Source organism: Eleutherodactylus coqui, chromosome 2 (assembly GCF_035609145.1).
Source record: "Eleutherodactylus coqui strain aEleCoq1 chromosome 2, aEleCoq1.hap1, whole genome shotgun sequence".
Lineage (NCBI taxonomy): Eukaryota > Metazoa > Chordata > Amphibia > Anura > Eleutherodactylidae > Eleutherodactylus > Eleutherodactylus coqui.
This window is the reverse complement of record NC_089838.1, coordinates 206,972,628-206,987,052: the sequence shown is the minus strand read 5'-3', so window position 1 is coordinate 206,987,052 and position 14,425 is coordinate 206,972,628. Positions and strand designations below refer to the sequence as shown.

Here is a 14,425-nt window from a genome sequence, read left to right as displayed (position 1 = left end):
CTGGGGGCAAATGGACCTCTCCTCCACATCCCATAAATGCTCCATTGGGCTCAGGTCAGGCCGCCCACTCTATTTGTAGGAACCCTCCAGAATGCTCCTCAAACCAATTCTGAATAACGTGGGCCTGATGGCACAGTGCTATATCCTGCTGGAATATCCCATCATTGTGGGGTTACATGAAGGGCTGAAATTAGTCGCCAAACAGTGAAACATAGCAGACACCAGCCAATGAAATGTGTAGGTGAAGTAGTAGACCCAACTCATGCCGTGAGAAGACACCCCACACCAGTATAGAACCACCACAGCCTGCACAGTGTCTTGTTGAGAGGGGCCATGGCTTCATGGGTTCTATGCCACACGCAAACTCTATCCGCTGTATCCCGTGAGGAGCTGTATCCGGTGCGGTGTTACCAGAGTCGCTCTGCTGGGTCCTGTGCTCTTATATCCCATGAAAGCTAAAGAATGCTGCACTGACCGGCAGGTTATGTTTGTGGGGCCTCCTGCACTGAATGTGATTTTTGCCACTTGTTTGTTCACACGGACAATTCTAGCCAGATCCTGCTGGTTGTGATCATTAACTGCTTAATGACACAGGATGTAAATTTATGTCTTGTGCGTTCAGCATTTGTAGGGATGGAAATCAGGAGCTGATCCCGCTCCATGCAATGTGGGTGCCGGCTGTTTCTCACAGCTGAAACCCGCTGGCAACAGACACAATTTGTGTGAACCCTGATCGTGGGCTGTTAACCATGTAAATGCCACAGTCAGTTCTGAAAGCGGCATTTAAATCCCCCGATTGGTTTTGGAGGGTCCCACCATTGCCCTCCTGTTGTGGCTGATTGCCTGTGGAGTGGCTTGATAGAATGCCTGTCAGAATGTGTTATAATGTATGGCTTTACATTATACGGTATAAGTGTTCACACGATCGCAATTTCAAATTTAAAAAAAATGTAAAAATGAGTTTAAAAAAAAAGTTGAATTAATTATTAGAAAAAATAAAACCCTCCTCATTTATAATAAAAATACAAATCAAAACCAGAACAAGAGAACATATTTGGTATCGCTACATCTATAAAGGTCCAATCTATCAAAGTAACACATTATGTATCTCGCACAGTGAACATAGTCTAGAAAAAAATATATACCACGCCAGGATTGTGCTTTTTTTTTTTTTTTTTTTTTCTGGTCACCCACATCTCCAAAAGAAAAATGTAATAAAAAATGATCCAAAAGTCATATGTACTCCAAAATGGTACAAATAGAAGCTAAAAGACGTCTCGCAAAAAAAACGAGCCCTCCTACAACTGTGTCAACGGAAAAATAAAAAATTTATGGTTGTCAGAAGATTGCGACAGAAAATAATTTTATACATTACCAAAGATATTTTATTTTTTTTAAAGTAGTACAGCAAAAATATGCTGTATACATTTTGTATAGTTGTAATTGTACTACCCATAGAATAAAGGTATCATGTCATTTTTTTACTACAGTGTGCACACCATAAAAACAAGACCACCCCCACCCATTAAAGGTGTCAGAATTTCATTTTTCCCATTTCACTCCATGTAGAAATCTTTTACATTTTTCAGTACATTGAATGGCACAATAAATAGTGCTACTGAAAGATACAACTCACCCCGCAAAAAAACAAGTCCTCAGACATTTGCATTGATGCATAAATAAGAGTTATGATTTTTTGAAAGTGGGCAGGAAAAACAGAAAAACTAAAATGGAAAACATTGGGGTTGTGACCTTAAAGGGTTAATCATACGTAGATGGTAATGCTTCAATCATGTATTCCCAAAACACACGTGACACTTTTATATCAAGGAATGTGAAATGCCTGCACAACCTCAAAAATGGAATATCCCATCCATCTAGCATTCACTGTCATGCCTCGTTTGAACTCGGATAATTCACGTCTCCTTGCGATGAGCACGCTGGCCAGTGTTCAGCCTCATTCACAAGATAACACCTCATAGCTTGTAGGAGTATGGGCGTTCCCAAGCCGTCACCTGAGGTAACACCACTTCATCAGCATACATTCTGCTGTCTCATGACATTTGGCACGGCATTGTATATCCAATATTTCTGCATTTCAATGTTTCAACATGTTTTATGCAAGTCTGCACAATGACTTGCCTAAAATTAAGAAGACCAAGAAAAACTTAAGACATCCGTATCTGATTTTTTTTTTTTGTAGTAGTCTGTGCTATAGGTACTTGATTGTTTCTTCCCTAGGCACATAATTATTTAATGCCATGGCTCACTGCAGGTTATATTTGTTACTTCTTTTTTGTACTGTTGCAAAAAAGGGAGAAATTTGTTGCAGATTTTCAGTGAGGATTCTGCAGTCCAGTGCAAGTGAACAGAGTATAACAAAATGTAATTCACATGCTGCAGAAACATGGAGAAAGATTTGAGCACATGTGGATTTTCCAATCTGCAGCTTCCCCTATTTGTCACAAATTTATTGTGAATTTTTACCCTTTGAGATGCAAAAACAAATTCACGGCAAAATCAGTTAGAAAGGTAGCTGCATATGCACGGAACATGTAAGTGTGATGGCATAAACTGTAAAAAGAAAGTGTTTCATATCCCACATCTGTACCAGTGTGAGACGAGTAGGGTGTAAAATATGGAGATATTTGTATAAGGAGTAAAGCCCCATTTACACTGATAGATGATTGCTCAAATGTCGCTCAAACAATAGTTTGAGTGACAGCTTTGAGTGATCATCTTTGCATACTTTATAGTAGCTAAGTAGCTACTAAAGAATATGCAAGCGGAGCGGGATACAGCCACGGCTGCTAATAGAAGAATACTGCTGTTTTGCATAAAGAAACAACTATATCCTTCTCCACTCTAACTGCCAGTGTCTCCCCTGTGAATTCACAACAGGACACAGGCAGAGAGAATCTTATCAGTGCAGCCGACTGATAACAGCCTGCTTGCTCTGCTGATAACAGCTGATCGCTCATTTGTAGCAAGCTAGAATTCATCGATCAACGACTTGTGCACAAAAACTGCACGATGTCCCTGCATTTAGACAGAACGAGAATCACTGAAAAGACGACTTTGAGCAATTTTTGAGCAATTGTTGTGTATCTTAAAGGGCCTTAAGGTGTGAACAGATCAGTATTTTATGTGTCTGTTTCAGAGACAACGAAAGCCTCAAAGACAGAACTGGGGGGACTATGATGGTGAAGACGAAACGGTAAGCGTCTTCTACAACTTTGTTTTACCTTGTCGTCTTGCATGCTTTGCTTTCCTTCTGTGTGTTAGGACAATGTGCTCGGTTATATCGTACATTGTAACAACGCCGTTGAATTGTCTTGCACAATGGTGTTTTGTGTTCCTACTGCTGGATACTGTTTATGCTATCTCAGATTTTGACAGTGTCTTGAATATTCCAGGATTCCTTGAGTGGGGAGGGCGAGGACCTGAGACATGACTTTGAGCGTCTGCAGCTGGCAATGGAGATGGTTGGCTTCCTGTCAGCTACACGTAAACAGTAAGTACTGTGTATTAGATTTAAAACAAAGGATAATAACTAAGTCTGTCATATCAATCACAGTCTGGCAACATATGCCGAGGAGCTTGTGTTTTATCTTGCTGTCACTTTCTGGCTTGCAATATGTCATTTTATAAAGCGTAAAACAGAGAACAATTAAAACAAACTTGAGCTTATATGACATAAATATTTAGTAGTGTGTTCCTTTCTATTGTCAGTCTTATTTAAGGATTTTCCGTAGCCATACATGTTCTGCTGATTGTCTCTTACAGTTTTGATGCTAAATGCCTTTAATTTGTATTCTTCTAGGATAGTTTCTCTCTTGTCTGCGATCCTTCATCTCGGGAACATAGAGTATAAGAGAAAGACATACAGAGATGAGTCAATTGACATCTCAAATCCCGATACCCTTCGCGTTGTTTCTGATCTTCTAAAGGTATGAAGTAATAATGTTTTTTCTGTTTTAGAAAATTGTATATCTGCTGAAGGAAATGTAGTGAAATGCTCATCGCTCAGGAACACAAATGTGCTCATTCCATCCCTTTTTTTTTTTAACTAGCATTAAATTACTACTTTTTAGTGTATCCACTGAATAGTGTTTGGAATTAATATAGTCTCATCTGTCTTTATGCATGGTTGCTTTTCAGGGGACGTGACTTGCTAATAGAAGGGGGTCTTTAATGGGGTATATGAACAGAGATTGTTTATGGCTGGCAACCCCTTTTTAAAACTTATGTTCACTGGAACGAAGGGCCTAGCACAAATAACATTCCCAGACTATTAGTCCTACTCAACCATATGTTACAAATACAAATATGTACTCTGCAGTCTGCCTGAATTCATTATTCATGTTTTTTGACAATCTCAACGAACAGGCGATTGATTGGTAACCAAATGTAGGTTCCTATTTATGAATTACACAGCACTACAGGACCATGATGGAAATAAGTGTTGCATCATCGAAATGTGTTTGTGGCACATTTCTGTAGGCCCCTTCTGTAGCAGAAAGTACTTCATAGACTTATTGAATGCGATTTATTTTATTTTGCTTTCTTTTTTTTGGCATCAGTTTGGTGGGCACAATATAAGTCCTGTGTGGATATTTGTGCTCTGCTGGCACTATTTGATAACTGTGTGGGTACTGTACTGTGTAATATCCGTAAGGTGGCACTCCTTAGTAGGGACTATGTGGCGTAATGTGGAGATAGTTGGCTGAGAGTTTTAAAAATTTAGGGCCGTCATAGATGTTTCTAGGTCTCAACGTTGTTGTTTTGGATACATGGCCAAGGTGACGAGTTGGGAGAGTTTGAGTAATTTTGAGTAATTGAATAATTTTGACCCCTGAATAGCAACTAGACTATAAAAAAATACATTAAGGGCTCATGTCCACGGGAAAAAGAAGAATTAAAATCCGCAGCGGATTTTAACTCTTCTCCCGCGTGCGGATCCGCATCCCATAGGGATGCATTGACCACCCGCGGGGTAGATAAATACCCGCGGATGGTCAATAAAAGGGATTTAAAAAAAAATGGAGCATGAAAAAATCTGGACCATGCTCCATTTTCATGCGGGTCTCCCGCGGGGACGGCTCCCGCGGGCTTCTATTGAAGCCTATGGAAGCCGTCCGGATCCGCGGGACACAAAAATCATATTTTACTCACCCGCTCCGGTTCTTCTCTTCTCCGCGGCGCCATCTTCTCTCAGCCGCGGCCGGATCATTTTGCTTCGACCCGGCGCATGCGCGGGGCACGTCACCGACGTCATCGTGCACATCCGCCGAGCCGAAGAATGAAGATCCGGCCACGACGAGAGAAGATGACGCCGCCGCGAAGAGAAGAAACGGAGCGGATCGGAGGTAAGTTTAATCTCATTTATTTGCATTTTCAGCCCTCATGTCTGCGGGGCAGGAGGGACCCGCTGCAGATTCTACATGTAGAATCTGCAGCGGATCTGATTTTCCCCGTGGACATGAGGCCTAAGTGAATTAAGACAATATTTCAATTCTCTACTACTGACAACAAAAACAGGCCTCTTGGAGAATATTTCCACACTAAAGCCTCATTCAGATGAGCATGTTTATGTGCGTACATAGGTGCGCACAAAACTGTGTGTCCACGTACGTGCCAAAGCACGAGTAAATGAAGGTCCGTGCCAATTGCTTCCCTTTCCTGAAAATCATCCCTAGTATATGTAAAAAAATAAAGATTATATAGATAGATATATATACATACATACATACTCCCCTCTCCGCCGCTGTCAAGGCTCAGGCGCGTCTGGCCGCTTGTCTTCCTGCACTGCTCTGAAGCTCTTTCAGCAACCAGGCGGGGATTTAAAATCCCCGCCTGCTGAAAGGGCTGTGTCTTGATTGAATTCAATGAATGGCCAAGCGCTACCTGTGATTGGCTTAGCGTCAGCCAATCAGACACAGCCCTTTCAGCGGGTGGGGATTTTAAATCCCCGCCTGCTGAAAGAGCTTCAGAGCAGTGCAGGGAGACAAGCGGCTAGACGTGCCTGAGCCCCACAGCGGCGGAGAGGTATATATATTTTTTTAATTTTTTACACATGCTAGGGATGATTTTCAGGGAAGGGCTTATTTTTAAAGCCCCTCCCTGAAAAATCACTGCAGGGGTTGCCGGCAGCCCATTGTTCTCAATGGAGCTGCCGGCAGCGGCCACATTGAAAGCAATGGGAGAACATCGCGATCCTCTGCTACAGCTGTCACAGCTGTGACAACTGTGGCAGGGGGGATTCTTTATCTCCCACGGTGAGTGCCATCATTACTGAACACTGGGACAGTGCTGTCACAGTGTTCAGTGACAAGGGGACACCCCGCAGGGAATATTTACACACACCATGGACCTATGCAGTGTGTCCTATATTTTGCAGGTGCGTGCGGTTGCACGGCTGTAAAACGCGAACATGTGAAAACATCATAGGAAACAATGGTTCTAAATAGACGCGCGGTTTTGTGCGCACCTATGTACACTTATAAACACGCTTGTCTGAATGAGCCCTAAGAGCGTGTTTGCATGTTGTGGAAATGCTACATATTTTCCATAGAGGATTTGACTATGGAAAATACACAACATTTTATAGTGCAGGTAATGTGGGTGACCTTTCAAAAAAATCTCATCCACACACTGCGGAAAAAGTTTTCTACAAAAAGCAATCAGAGTTGTAGATTTTAAATCCACAGCATACTAGTTAATGCTGCCGTTTTTACCTCTTCTAAAAGGGGGTAACCTTTGTGTGATCATCCTGATGCAACCTGCGGATTTTTCTTGGCTTAATTCTGCTGCATGTGAAGGTAGCGGTGTATATGACATAGCAGAAAGATCAGTTCTAGATGACCAGGTGCTATTATATGTGTGTGCCACATCAGCAAGAGCGATTTTACTAGTGGAACTTGTCTGTGAAGATTTCTTTGCTGCAAAAAGTGAACCCACCAATTAGTGTGAAGATGGCTTTACATTCCAAATGGTCAGTCTATATATTGCCTACTTGTGTCATCCGCTGGCCACCGCAATGTCTTTACCCCCATCTATAGTGTTACTTAAATAGTTTGGAAGCATTCTTTTGTCCACAAGTCTCCCTGAGTCTAATTAATGACAGTAACTATTGTAATTAGAAAAAAGTAGGAAATCGCCCTCTGTCTTGCAGTGACAAGCCTATGGCCAGGTGGAAGATCTTCTTGCTTACAGTGTACACTCAAAAAGAGAACTTTTACATATCCCCTCTGGCAGTGTGACCCTTTTTCTAATACAAGTATACTTAAAAGAAATGTCTGTGAAGTCAGGTAACATTATCACATAAGTCTATTCAACCTTCCTGTTCTCCCTGCAGCAAAAATGCCTGCATTTTGAATTAGGATTGCAGTCCTATTGCTTATTCACTGCATACTTCACCAATACAGGTTTGAGCAATGAATGACTTTACATTTTATTTTAGTCCAAAATGTTGTGCTATTAGGAAATTGGGTTTGAAAGCTCGCTGTAACATCATGTATTTTTGTTAGCCATTAAAAGGTATCATATCTACAAGATTACTTAGTTTCTCTTGCTGGGAACAATTACATTAGTGAATTACGATTATCTAATACCCTGTATTTTATTTTGCGGCACAAATAAAGCCATGAAATGTTTTGTACAGTGTTGTGAAAAGTGTGTATGTATTAAATGGATTTTCCCACTTATAAAGTGATGGCATATCGCTAAAATACGCCATTAGTTTATGATCCGTGTGGGAACTGACCACCGGTACCCTCAACAATCCTGAGACAAAAGGGGTGGCAGTGTTGGTTTAGCCTGCCCAGGGCACTCCAGGCCAGCAGGCTGTACAGGACACTGTGTGTCTAGGGCTCCTCTGTGCAGAGGAAAAATATTGCCAGGATCGGTAGGGACTAGGGATGAGCGAGCACCAAAATGCTCGGGTGCTCGTTACTCGAGTCGAACTTTCAGTGATGCTCGAGAGTTCGTTTCGAGTAACAAACCCCATTGAAGTCAATGGGCGACTCGAGCATTTTTGTATATCGCCGATGCTCGCTAAGGTTTTCATTTGTGAAAACCTGGGAAATTCAAGAAAGTGATTGGAACGACACAGCAACGGATAGGGCAGGCGAGGGGCTACATGTTGGGCTGCATCTCAAGTTCCCAGGTCCCACTATTAAGCCACAATAGTGGCAAGAGTGAGACCCTCCCCCCCCCCACACACACACACACACACGCTGTCAGCATAAAGATCGTTCTCCTCTGCCACAGCTGTAACAGCTGTGGCAGAGAAGAACGATGTTGGCCCATTGAATTCAATGGAGCCGGCAATACAGCCGGCTCCATTGAAGGCAATGGGCTGCCGGCGATCGCGGGATGAATTGTCGGGAAGGGCTTAAATATATAAGCCCTTCCCTGCAATTCATCCAGAAATGTGTAAAAAAAAATAAAATATATATATATATACATACATACATACATACATACATACATACATACATACATACATACTCACCTGGTCCCGGCAGACGGAGTTCAGCGCCAGTCCTCCTGAACTGCTCTGAACAGCTGTGAGTAGTATTCAGCAGCCAGGGATTTAAAATCCCCGCCTGCTGAATGAGCTGCCTCTAATTGGTCACAGCCTGACCAATCAGAGGCAGATCTCACTCACACACCCATTCATGAATTTATGAATGGGTGAGTGACTGCTGCCTCTCATTGGCTCAGCGGGACTAATCAGATGAGAGGCAGCAGTCACTCACCCATTTATGAATTCATGAATGGGTGTGTGAGTGAGATTTGCCTCTGATTGGTAAGGCTGTGACCAATTAGAGGCAGCTCATTCAGCAGGCGGGGATTTTGAATCCCCGCCTGCTGAATACTACTCACAGCTGTTCAGAGCAGTTCAGGAGGACTGCCGCTGGCCGCGCTGAACTCCGTCTGCCGGGACCAGGTGAGTATATATATTTTTTTTCATTTTTACACATTTCTGGATGAATTGCAGGGAAGGGCTTATATATTTAACCCCTTCCCGACAATTCATCCCGCGATCGCCGGCAGCCCATTGCTTTCAATGGAGCCGGCTGTATTGCCGGCTCCATTGAATTCAATAGTCAGTGCTCGTTTAATCGAGACGAGTACCGCGTGGTGCTCGTCTCGAGTAACGAGCATCTCGAGCACCCTAATACTCGAACGAGCATCAAGCTCGGACGAGTATGCTCGCTCATCTCTAGTAGGGACCCAAAAGTCAGACAACCAGTATTCATAGCACAGTGGCAAGCTTTGGTATTGCAGCTTTCACCAATTGAAGTGAGTGAGAGGGAGCTACAGTACCAAACTAGGCCGCTGCACTACTGTCAATGTTTTCACAGTTCTGGCCATCTATGGCAGCCTACCATCAGCTGACAGACAGGATAATAGGTCATCATTAGTTTTTCTTCTGGAAAACCCCTTTAACCACTTCAGTACCAGAGATTAATCACCTTTTTTCTTGTTTGTTTTGTTTTCTTTTTTGCATTGACCTAGCCATATGAGGGCTTGTTTTTTGTGGGACAAATTGCCCTTTTTAGCTTTACTGTTTAATGTACCGTATAATGTATGGAAAAAAACCTTTTAAAATTTTAACTAAGGAGAAATGGGGAAAAAAATGCAATTATGCCATTTTTGGTGAATTTAGTTTTTACAGAATTCACAGTGCAGTAAAAAGTATATATGAACTTTTATGGGTCACATTAGGTTGATACCAAATTTATATAATTTTTAAAATGTTTTTCTATATTTTAAAAAGTAAATAAAGTTATTTTTTTTTCTTAAACAAAAATTACTTTCCGTCATATTTTGAGACCCATAACGTTTCTTTATTTTGTTGTCGCTTGGGCTTTGTGAGGGCTCATTTTTTTCCTGAGCACCGGTGTCCAGAACTGTACACAGTATTCCATGTGAGGCCTGACAAGTGCCTTATATAGTGGAAGAATAATGTTCTCATGCCTCGCCCCTATACCTCTTTTAATGCACCCAAGACTTTATTTGCTTTTGCAGCAGCTGACTAGCATTGATTGCAGCATTTATGTTTACAGTCAGCTAGTACCCCCAGGTCTTTTTCCATCTCCCTTGGCAGTACCCCATTTAGTGTATATTGGTGACATCCGTTTCTCCTGCCCATGTGCATAACCTTACATTTATCAACATTGAACTTCATTTGCCATTTTTCTGCCCAAGCCCCCAGCTTATCTATCCATTTGCAGCCATAGATTGCTGGTATTCTTTTAGGAAGGAAACTCTTATGGCCACTAATTGGAAGGCTTTGCACATGTACAGGGATAAGATCTCCTGAAAGGCTTTGTAATAAGCATTTGTAAGTCCATCTGGGCCTGGTGATTTACTGGCTGGTAGGGGATTGATATGTTCAAGCACTTCTGCTACTTCAATCGGAGAATCAAGTGTTTCTCTCTGTATCTATAATAATAATCTTTATTTGTATAGCGCCAACTTATTCCGCAGCGTATCTTAGAGAGGATGGGTAGATTGATATTTTGTAAAAACATTTGGACATTCTGAGTTGCACTCAAGAACACACAGGATCGTCTCTCAAATTGTATAAGGCCAAGTAATAGTCCCTAAAGCTATTCACTATAGCTATTGGGTTTGTTAGTTTCTAGAGATGAGCGAACACCAAAATGTTCGGGTGTTCGTTATTCGGAACGAACTTCCCGTGATGCTCGAGGGTTCGTTTCGAACAACGAACCCCATTGAAGTCAATGGGCGACCAGAACATTTTTGTATTTCGCCGATGCTCGCTAAGGTTTTCATGTGTGAAAATCTGGGCAATTCAGGAAAGTGATGGGAATGACACAGTGACGGATAGGGCAGGCGAGGGGCTACGTGTTGGGCTGCATCTCAAGTTCACAGGTCCCACTATTAAGCCACAATACCGGCAAGAGTGGGCCCCCCCCCCCCCCTCCCAACAACTTTTACTTCTGAAAAGCCCTCATTAGCATGGCATACCTTTGCTAAGCACCACACTACCTCCAACAAAGCACAATCACTGCCTGCATGACACTCCACTGACACTTCTCCTGGGTTACATGCTGCCCAACCGCCCCCCCTCCCCCCCCACAGCGCACACCAAAGTGTCCCTGGGCAGCCTTCAGCTGCCCTCATGCCACACCACGCTCATGTCTATTTAGAATTGCGTCTGCCATGACGAGGGACCGCAGGCACACACTGCAGAGGTTGGCACGGCTAGGCAGCGACCCTCTTTAAAAGTGGCGGAGCGATAGCCCACAATGCTGTACAGAAGCAATGAGAAATAGAATCCTGTGCCACCGCCATCAGGAGCTGCACACGTGGGCATAGCAATGGGGAACCTATGTGCCACACACTATTCATTCTGTCAAGGTGTCTGCATGCCCCAGTCAGACCGGGCTTTTTAATTCATAGACACAGGCAGGTACAACTCCCTATTGTGAAGTCCCTGTCGACCCACAGCATGGGTGGCTCCCTGGAACCCACCGGCGGTACACAGAAATATCCCATTGCATTGCCCAACACAGCTGAGGTAGTAATGTCGTGCTTAATGCAGGTGGGCTTCGGCCCACACTGCATGCCCCAGTCTGACTGGGGTTCTTTATAAGTGTACAGATGTAGTAAAAACTCTGTGTGCACCTACAGCATGGGTGGGTGCCAGGAAGCCACCGGCGGTACATAGAAATATCCCATTGCATTGCCCAACACAGCTGAGGTAGTAATGTTGTGCTTAACCCTTTCCAATCCAATTTGTATATGGTTTTCCTAGGGGGCTTACTCTTTTTCTGCTGTTATACAACGGCGCTATATGCTGGCTAAAGCCAGTACTGCATGAGCTGACACGTAGGATAGGCTCCGACAGCAGAGAGGCTGGCAATATACAGTAAGAGAACCCCGACGGACGTCTACCAACAACGGAGCTGTACAGCCTTAAACCCTAATGTCTTCACAGGTCACACAGTGGACTGGAAAGGGTTAATGCAGGTGGGTTTCGGCCCACACTGCATGCCCCAGTCAGACTGGGGTTCTTTACAAGTGGACACATGTAGGTTAAACTCCCTGTGGACCCACTGCCTGGGTGGGTGCCAGGAAGCCACCGGCGGTACATAGAAATATCCCATTGCATTGCCCAACACAGCTGAGGTAGTAATGTCGTGCGTAATACAGGTGGGCTTCGGCCCACACTGCATGCCCCAGTCAGACGGGTTCTTTAGAAGTGTACAGATGTATTAAAAACTCAGTGTGCACCTACAGCATGGGTGGCTCCCTGGAACCCACCGGCGGTACACAAAAATATCCCATTGCATTGCCCAACACAGCTGAGGTAACGTCAGCTGTAATGCAGGTGGGCTAAAAATTAATTTGATTACACTGTAGGCGAGGGCCCACAAAAATTGCTGTATCAACAGTACTAATGTACATCCCAAAAATTGGCCATGGCCAGCCAAGAGGGCAGGTGAAACCCATTAATCGCTTTGGTTAATGTGGCTTAAGTGGTAACTAGGCCTGGAGGCAGCCCAGTGTAACGAAAAATTGGTTCAAGTTAAAGTTCCAACGCTTTTAAGCGCATTGAAACTTATAAAAATTGTTCTGAAAAATTATTTGAGTGAGCCTTGTGGCCCTAAGAAAAATTGCCCGTTCAGCGTGATTACGTGAGGTTTCAGGAGGAGTAGCAGGAGGAGGAGGAGGAGGAATATTAGACACAGATTGATGAAGCAGAAATGTCCCCGTTTTGGATGGTGAGAGAGAACGTAGCTTCCATCCGCGGGTGCAGCCTACGTATTGCTTACGTATCGCTGCTGTCCGCTGGTGGAGAACAGAAGTCTGGGGAAATCCAGCCTTTGTTCATCTTGATGAGTGTTAGCCTGTCGGCACTGTCGGTTGACAAGCGGCTACGCTTATCTGTGATGATTCCCCCAGCCGCACTAAACACCCTCTCCGACAAGACGCTAGCCGCAGGACAAGCAAGCACCTCCAGGGCATACAGTGCTAGTTCAGGCCACATGTCCAGCTTCGACACCCAGTAGTTGTAGGGGGCAGAGGCGTCACCGAGGATGGTCGTGCGATCCGCTACGTACTCCCTCACCATCCTTTTACAGTGCTCCCGCCGACTCAGCCGTGACTGGGGAGCGGTGACACAGTCTTGGTGGGGAGCCATAAAGCTGGCCAGGCCCTTAAAGACTGTTGCACTGCCTGGGATGTACATGCTGCTCGATCTACGCACATCCCCTGCTACCTTGCCCTCGGTACTGCGCCTTCTGCCACTAGCGCTGTCGGCTGGGAATTTTACCATCAGCTTGTCCGCAAGGGTCCTGTGGTATAGCAACACTCTCGAACCCCTTTCCTCTTCGGGAATCAGAGTGGGCAGGTTCTCCTTATACCGTGGATCGAGCAGTGTGTACACCCAGTAATCCGTAGTGGCCAGAATGCGTGCAACGCGAGGCTCACGAGAAAGGCATCCTAACATGAAGTCAGCCATGTGTGCCAGGGTACCTGTACGCAACACATGGCTGTCTTCACTAGGAAGATCACTTTCAGGATCCTCCTCCTCCTCCTCCTCCTCAGGCCATACACGCTGAAAGGATGACAGGCAATCAGCCGGTGTACCGTCAGCAGCGGCCCAAGCTGTCTCTTCCCCCTCCTCCTCATCCTCCTCATGCTCCTCCTCCTCCTCCTGTACGCGCTGAGAAATAGACAGGAGGGTGCCCTGACTATCCAGCGGCATACTGTCTTCCCCCGCCCCCGTTTCCGAGCGCAAAGCAGCTGCCTTTATGGTTTGCAGGGAATTTCTCAAGATGCATAGCAGAGGAATGGTGACGCTAATGATTGTAGCATCGCCGCTCACCACCTGGGGGGTAGACTCCTCAAAATTACCAAGGACATGGCAGATGTCTGCCAACCAGGCCCACTCTTCTGAAAGGAATTGAGGAGGCTGACTCCCACTGTGCCGCCCATGTTGGAGTTGGTATTCGACTATAGCTCTACGTTGTTCATAGAGCCTGGCCAACATGTGGAGCGTAGAGTTCCACCGTGTGGGCACGTCGCACAGCAGTCGGTGCACTGGCAGCTTAAAGTGATGTTGCAGGGTGCGCAGGGTGGCAGCGTCCGTGTGGGACTTGCGGAAATGTGCGCAGAGCCGGCGCGCCTTTACGAGCAGGTCTGACAAGCGTGGGTAGCTTTTCAGAAAGCGCTGAACCACCAAATTAAAGACGTGGGCCAGGCATGGCACGTGCGTGAGGCTGCCGAGCTGCAGAGCCGCCACCAGGTTACGGCCGTTGTCACACACGACCATGCCCGGTTGGAGGCTCAGCGGCGCAAGCCAGCGGTCGGTCTGCTGTGTCAGACCCTGCAGCAGTTCGTGGGCCGTGTGCCTCTTATCGCCTAAGCGGAGTAGTTTCAG

At 45.0% G+C, this 14,425-nt stretch overlaps 1 protein-coding gene across 3 annotated transcripts in view; it reads left to right on the top strand.

Annotated features, from left to right (window-relative positions):
* MYO9A (myosin IXA) overlaps positions 1-14,425 on the top strand; it is a 123,065-nt gene that overhangs the window by 33,334 nt on the left and 75,306 nt on the right. For all 3 annotated transcript variants that reach the window (XM_066592333.1, XM_066592331.1, XM_066592332.1), the window contains exons 6-8: positions 3,161-3,217; positions 3,417-3,514; positions 3,824-3,950. In XM_066592333.1, the coding sequence (XP_066448430.1) occupies positions 3,161-3,217; positions 3,417-3,514; positions 3,824-3,950 (282 nt within the window). The remainder of the gene's footprint in view (positions 1-3,160; positions 3,218-3,416; positions 3,515-3,823; positions 3,951-14,425) is intronic.